This window comes from Salvelinus namaycush, chromosome 34 (assembly GCF_016432855.1).
Source record: "Salvelinus namaycush isolate Seneca chromosome 34, SaNama_1.0, whole genome shotgun sequence".
Classification (NCBI taxonomy): Eukaryota; Metazoa; Chordata; class Actinopteri; order Salmoniformes; family Salmonidae; genus Salvelinus; species Salvelinus namaycush.
In genome coordinates this window covers 28,944,096-28,951,015 of record NC_052340.1, presented here as the reverse complement: position 1 = coordinate 28,951,015, position 6,920 = coordinate 28,944,096, and the positions used below count along the sequence as shown (strand labels likewise).

Genomic DNA, 6,920 nt, shown 5'->3' with positions numbered 1-6,920 from the left:
ACAACATTTTCAGGATTCAGACTTATACATACTGTACATGTGTCTTCCAAGTAGAAGGTATAAATGATGTGACTGCCCTCTGGAGGACACTAACAGTAAAAACAAAATGGTTGATACGGTTTTTAACTAGAGATGATGTAAGTATCTAATATGCTTGTCAAGTCATGTTATGGAGACATATTTAATTACAGCTCATATGTAAAAGGGCATACAAGTTCACAGTTTAAGTCTGTCTGTCTCTCTGTCTGGAAAATACTGTGTTTCACATCCATAGGAAACGGGGGGAACTACAGTAGTAAGGGAGAACGGTCCTTGACTCTAGTAGACTAAAGCCCTTAACCTCTGTTCCTCCTCCTTTATCAGCTTCCTGATCTGTCTTGCTTTTACTGGAATCAGTTTGCTATGATCCTGACTACAACCTACTGTATACCTGCCCTTGATCACGTCTCTCCTATGGCCGTTTCCTCTGTTTGCACACCTCAGGCATTCATTCACTAGTGAGTTTTCTTGCTTTGTGACAAGAAAAGGCATGCTGCCAATTGCTCATCTACTCACAAGCACTTAGAGGTCAGTGACTTTATGGCACAGGCCTTCCTGAATCAGGGATGTAAAGGACCTGTATAGCTGTACCATAAACACCTCCCTCTAACCCCCCTCCACACATATTGTTTTCATATTCTGGTGAGAATCAGAAACGGGGTCATTTGATTTTCTCAAAACAGCTTAATTCAAGGTCAATTACATTGCAAGGATATCTACATGCATAATTATTTCATTAACCTAAAGGCAATGTGGTTGGCAATACTAATTACAGGATGAGAGACAGAGTGGAACGTTCAGTGTCTCGGAGAAGAGCGGGGGGGGGGGGGGGGGGGGGGTGTTGTAAAGGAGAGACGCAGGGGTAAGAAACCATGCAAATCATTCTCAATAAAGCCCAACTGTATAAACAATCATCTTATGTTAGAAATATTCCAGACATTAATAACAAAGCCTGTATTCATTTAGTTTTTTCAGTATAGGCGATGCATAATGTTCAGAACATGTTTTGTTCTCTTTATTATTACATCATTATTTTTCAATTCTTACAAAAATACAAATTGCATAGGTACAATTCTGACACTATAATAATTACTACAAGTTGCTTTTCTGTTTTTTTTGCTGCAGCGGAAGGAAGCACTAGGATTCTCTCATTGAGAAAACAGTCATCTTTCTCATGAAAACATACATAGCTCAGGTAAACAAAAATATAGATGTATATTGTGTTTAGTCCCTCATGCTCTGTTTTAAGACGAACAACTCATACAGCTCATTCAGTAGCTATATTTAGCACATTATATTCTGCATTACAAACACATGATGAAATGTTAAAACACATTTCTTTCGCTTTTAGGGACTATTGGAGGTAAAACATACACTGTATTCGGCTGTAACATTTAATTTCATCAACACTTTTGTCAATCTGTTTAAACAAGTGTAAGACATTACTAAGAAATCCCCTTGCAAAGCCAAATAGCCAAAGCCATCATTGCAATCCCATGCATACTGTACATACATAGACATATACACGTCAGCTTCCCTCTGTTTGACATCATTGTAGACTTTAACGTTGGTGCCCTCCACTAGAGCTCATGTCTTGAGTTCATTCAGTCAGTACATGGTAAGGAACTGTTGGTAGCCAGCTGAGCCTTGCAGGTAACCCAGCTGCCACGTGAAGGACACAGCAGGAGAGGAGTCTGAGAAGCTGTCAGTGTGGTTCGGGCGACAATTGGCCCTCACTCCAAACGGGTACCCTGACCCCCCACTCCACTCGCTGCTGATGTAGTACGGGGGGCTGCTCAACTCCTCGTGAGGGTGCGAGGGTGTATAGAACTGGGTCTCAGTGGGGGAGAAGTGAGCATAGGATGGGGATGGCAGGCACAAAGGGCTGGGGTGTCCTCCTCCTGGGGTGTCTGTGTAGGGCTGGAGCTCTGGAGGCAGAATGATGGGAGCCTTGTGGGCACCGTGATCCTGCAGGGACTGCTGGTGGTGTTGACTCCAATGCAATGGCTTATGCTGCAGACAGTAGGTCTCCACCGGGATCTGGAAGCCCCTCTCTCTCTCCCTGTCCTTCCCCAGGACCAGCATGGCCTCCTCAATTCCAGCCGAGGGCTGCCCTCTGAGGCACTCTGCGTGGGTGCAGGTTGGATGTCCTCCTGGCAGGGCACTGGGGCTGGGGTGGGAGCGCAGGAAGACGGTCAGCGAAGAGATGTGGTTGATGGCACGTCTCAGAGTGGCGATCTTGGACAGTCGCTTGCCGTTGAGGTCATGTTTGAGCACCATGCGCAGTGCATTGAAAGACTGGTTGTAGTCCAGGATACGTTTTCGCTCGCGAACATTGGCGGCCACACGGCGGGATTTGGAGCGGACAGGACGACTGCGTCTCTTCACATCAGGGCAGCTGCCGGCCGTGCCGCCCTTGCTCTCTGAAGAGTTCTTTGAGCCAGCCTCGCTGTCCTCGCTGCCACTGTCCTTCTCCTCATCCAAACCCAGCAGAATCCCCTCTTGCTCCTCCTCAGAGAACTCTGACTTGGTGAGAATAGCGTGGCTGCTCATGGCTGGCCTGGTGCCCACACTCCTCCTCGGTACTGTACTCTGAGAAGACAGGCTCATGTCTGTCACTGGTGCCTCTTTCTGCAGACACTGTAGATGTTTACCTTCCAAGCTGAGGTAAAACTGGTGAAACTCCTCTGGGCTGGTAGTTCCAAGCTCCGGTTCTATCCTACGTGACTCCAATGCAACGGCAGACAGTGCTAGTGTTCAGCCATACCACTCTCCTTCTACTGTCTCTTAGCTCCTTCCAGTGAGTCAGTTCATACCTCTGGATGGCTCTGACAGGTGAGAGGTGCTTTTAAAGACTTGTCTTTTTGTATGTGCCACATTGTAGGAAGGCTTGCCTAAAAGCAAAGTTGTATTATGTGTTTACGAGGGCCCTGGGGGCAAACAGGAGAAGGATCAGTCAACTGCTCAGACACTCACACCCCCTCCTCTCCTCTCCCCAGCCTCCCCAGTCATGCAGGATCTCCTCCGCTTCTGAGGTGCATTATTAGCATTATCAGTGTCACAATGGAACATGAACATGTGATGATATCCAGCAGCATTACAACATTGTGAAAAAAACATGGTATGTTGTTGGAGGGAAGACATTTGTGAAATGCCTGGAATATTTCAGTAGAAATGTTATCTAAAAAATAATGAGTACCCCAAAAATAATGGTGCGTAGAAGACATTGTGAAATTTCTCTAGGCAAGTTTTTGAGTATGAATGTCCAGACAGATAGAAATGCTATCTTAAAAACAATGAGTCACTTTTCACGTCTTAGGAATAGTTTTTTTTAGGACTGAGAAAGCATTGCAGTAGCAGCCGTTGTGATTCACTAGGTCTCGCACACACAGTAGTTGAAAGAGATTAACATAAACTTGCCCTGGAAATACATATTATAAAATGCTATCAGGATGTTATAACACTATCATCAAATGGCAGTTAGAAATCAACCTTACAAAGAATCACTTAATCAAAGTTCACTTCTTTCGCACCCACACTATTTTATTGTAAAGTATAATATCGTGGGTGTTCTGTGAAAATAATGACTAATTGTGGTTTCACGCCTGACATTTAGTGACTTCATCCGGTAAGCTACATCAATAAACTCCTCTTTACACCTTATAGCTGAGAAAACTGAGCAAAAACACTTATCATCATGTCTGACATGAACATCAGATATCTCTACGGCAACAATTAGCCACGTTCTATTGAGTGATTCTTACCTTGCCATGGCTAGACTAAGGTACAGTGTAATTTGGATGTCTAGCGTGAAACTGTCATAAATCAAGCTTGAGTGGCCACCAGGACTTGAACAGACAAGGGCCAAGACTTCAAAGCTGGGGGAAAAGAACACAAAATATTTTACAATTATCACCTGTAATCACTGTTGGCTCAAGTGCTGCTTGGCCTCTATTTGCTACCCTGTTTCCCCCTTCTTCCTCCACGGTCTACCCACCTCCTCCACATCCCCGTCCCCAACCCTTCCTCTGTTAGAGGTGAAAGACAGTTTTGATGTGAGCAGAGGAACCATTTGTCTAAATTAATGGATTATGATACTGTAATAGGAAACTTTCATGGTTTGATTTAGTGGCAGCAGCAATCTTCTTCCTCTCACCAAGGTGCCACTTATCTCTTTACGACATTCTCTGACACTCTTGTGCTGATAGCTTATTTTGTACAATGTTTTGCTCTACATATCCCATACAAGTAGAAGAACATAATCAACAAATAAATCAATATCCCTGCAGATGACGTTCGTAAGCAGTGGATTTGACACGTGGGGTCTCGTGCCCTGCGATGTGTGTCAGTGCCATCCCACTGTAGCTCCTAGGGTCTAGAGAGCACTGACTTGGCTACTGACTCTCCTTGTTGAAATACTGTGCTACTCAAATCAAATCAAAGTTTATTTGTCACGTGCGCCGAATACAACAGGTGTAGGTAGACCTTACAGTGAAATGCTTACTTACAGGCTCTAACCAATAGTGTATAAAAGGTGTTAGGTGAACAATAGGTAAGTAAAGAAATAAAACAACAGTAAAAAGACATGCTATATACAGTAGCGAGGTTATAAAAGTAGCGAGGCTACATACAGACACAGGTTAGTCAGGCTGACTGCGGTAGTATGTACATGTAGATATGGTTAAAGTGACTATGCATATAGGATGAACAGAGAGTAGCGGTAGCATAAAAGAGGGGTTGGCGGGTGGCGGGACACATTGCAGATAGCCCGGTTAGCCAATGTGCGGGAGCACTGGTTGTTCGGCCCAATAGAGGTAGTATGTACATGAATGTATAGTTAAAGTGACTATGCATATATGATAAACAGAGAGTAGCAGCAGCGGAAAAAGAGGGGTTGGGGGGGGGGGCCCACAATCCAAATAGTCCGGGTAGCCATTTGATTACCTGTTCAGGAGTCTTATGGCTTGGGGGTAAAAACTGTTGAGAAGCCTTTTTGTCCTAGACTTGGCACTCTGGTACCGCTTGCCATGTGGTAGTAGAGAGAACAGTCTATGACTGGGGTGGCTGGGGTCTTTGACAATTTTTAGAGCCTTCCTCTGACAGCGCCTGGTGTAGAGGTCCTGGATGGCTGGCAGCTTAGCCTCAGTGATGTACTGGGCCGTATGCACTACCCTCTGTAGTGCCTTGAGGTCAGAGGCCGAGCAATTGCCGTACCAGGCAGTGATGCAACCGGTCAGGATGCTCTCGATGTTGCAGCTGTAGAACCTTTTGAGGACCTCAGGACCCATGCCAAATCGTTTTAGTTTCCTGAGGGGGAATAGGCTTTGTCGTGCCCTCTTCACGACTGTCTTGGTGTGTTTAGACCATTCCAGTTTGTTGTTGATGTGGACACCAAGGAACTTGAAGCTCTCAACCTGCTCCACTACAGCCCCGTTGATGAGAATGGGGGCATGCTCAGTCCTCCTTTTCCTGTTGTCCATAATCATCTCCTTAGTCTTGGTTATGTTGAGGGATAGGTTGTTATTCTGGCACCACCCGGCCCGGCCAGGTCTTTGACCTTCTACCTATAGGCTGTCTCTTCGTTGTCTGTGATCAGGCCTACCACTGTTGTGTCGTCTGCAAACTTAATGATGGTGTTGGAGTCGTGCCTGGCCACGCAGTCGTGGGTGAACAGGGAGTACGGGAGGGGACTGAGCACGCACCCCTGTGGAGCTCCAGGGTTGAGGATCAGCGTGGCAGATGTGTTGCTACCTACCCTCACCACCTGGGGGTGGCCCGTCAGGAAGTCCAGGATCCAGTTGCAGAGTGTTTAGTCCCAGGATCCTTAGCTTAGTGATGAGCTTTGAAGGTACTATGGTGTTGAACGCTGAGCTGTAGTCAATGAATAGCATTCTCACATAAGTGTTCCTTTTGTCCAGGTGGGAAAGAGCAGTGTGGAGTGCAATAGAGATTGCATCATCTGTGGATCTGTTTGGGCGGTATGCAAATTGGAGTGGGTCTAGGGTTTCTGGGATAATGGTGCTGATATGAGCCATTACCAACCTTTCAAAGCACTTCATGGCTACAAACGTGAGTGCTACGGTCTGTAGTCATTTAGGCACGTTGCCTTTGTGTTCTTGGGCACAGGGACTATGGTGGTCTGCTTGAAACATGTTGGTATTACAGACTCAATCAGGGACATGTTGAAAATGTCAGTGAAGACACCTGCCAGTTGGTCAGCACATGACCGGAGCACAGGTCTTGGTAATCCGTCTGGCCCCGCAGCCTTGTGTATGTTGACCTGTTTAAAGGTCTTACTCACGACGGCTACGGAGAGCGTGATCACACAGTCGTCCGGAACAGCTGATGCTCTCATGCATGCCTCAGTGTTGCTTGCCTCAAAGCAAGCATATAAGTGATATAGCTCGTCTGGTAGGCTCGTGTCACTGGGCAGCTGTGCTTCCCTTTGTAGTCTGTAATAGTTTGCAAGCCCTGCCACATAAGACGATTGTCGGAGCCGGTGTAGTATGATTCAATCTTAGCCCTGTATTGACGCTTTGCCTGTTTCATGGTTCGTCGCAGGGCATAGCAGGATTTCTTGTAAGCTTCCGGGTTCGAGTCCCACACCTTGAAAGCGGCAGCTCTACTCTTTAGCTCAGTGCGAATGTTGCCTGTAATCCATGGCTTCTGGTTGGGGTATGTACGTACAGTCACTGTGGGGACGACGTCCCCGATGCACTTATTGATAAAGCCAGTGACTGATGTGGTGTACTCCTCAATGCCATCGGAAGAATCCCGGAACATGTTCCAGTCTTTGATAGCAAAACAGTCCCGTAGTTTAGCATCTGCTTCATCTGACCACTTTTTTATAGACTGAGTCACTGGTGCCTCCTGCTTTCATT

At 46.2% G+C, this 6,920-nt stretch overlaps 1 protein-coding gene across 1 annotated transcript; it reads right to left on the bottom strand.

The window, feature by feature from the left end:
• Positions 1–1,647: 1,647 nt before the first annotated feature.
• LOC120028472 (class A basic helix-loop-helix protein 9) lies at positions 1,648–2,649 on the bottom strand. The gene has a single exon (XM_038973678.1). The coding sequence runs from the start codon at positions 2,647–2,649 to the stop codon at positions 1,648–1,650; it is 1,002 nt and encodes a 333-aa protein (XP_038829606.1).
• Between the last annotated feature and the right edge of the window lie 4,271 nt (positions 2,650–6,920).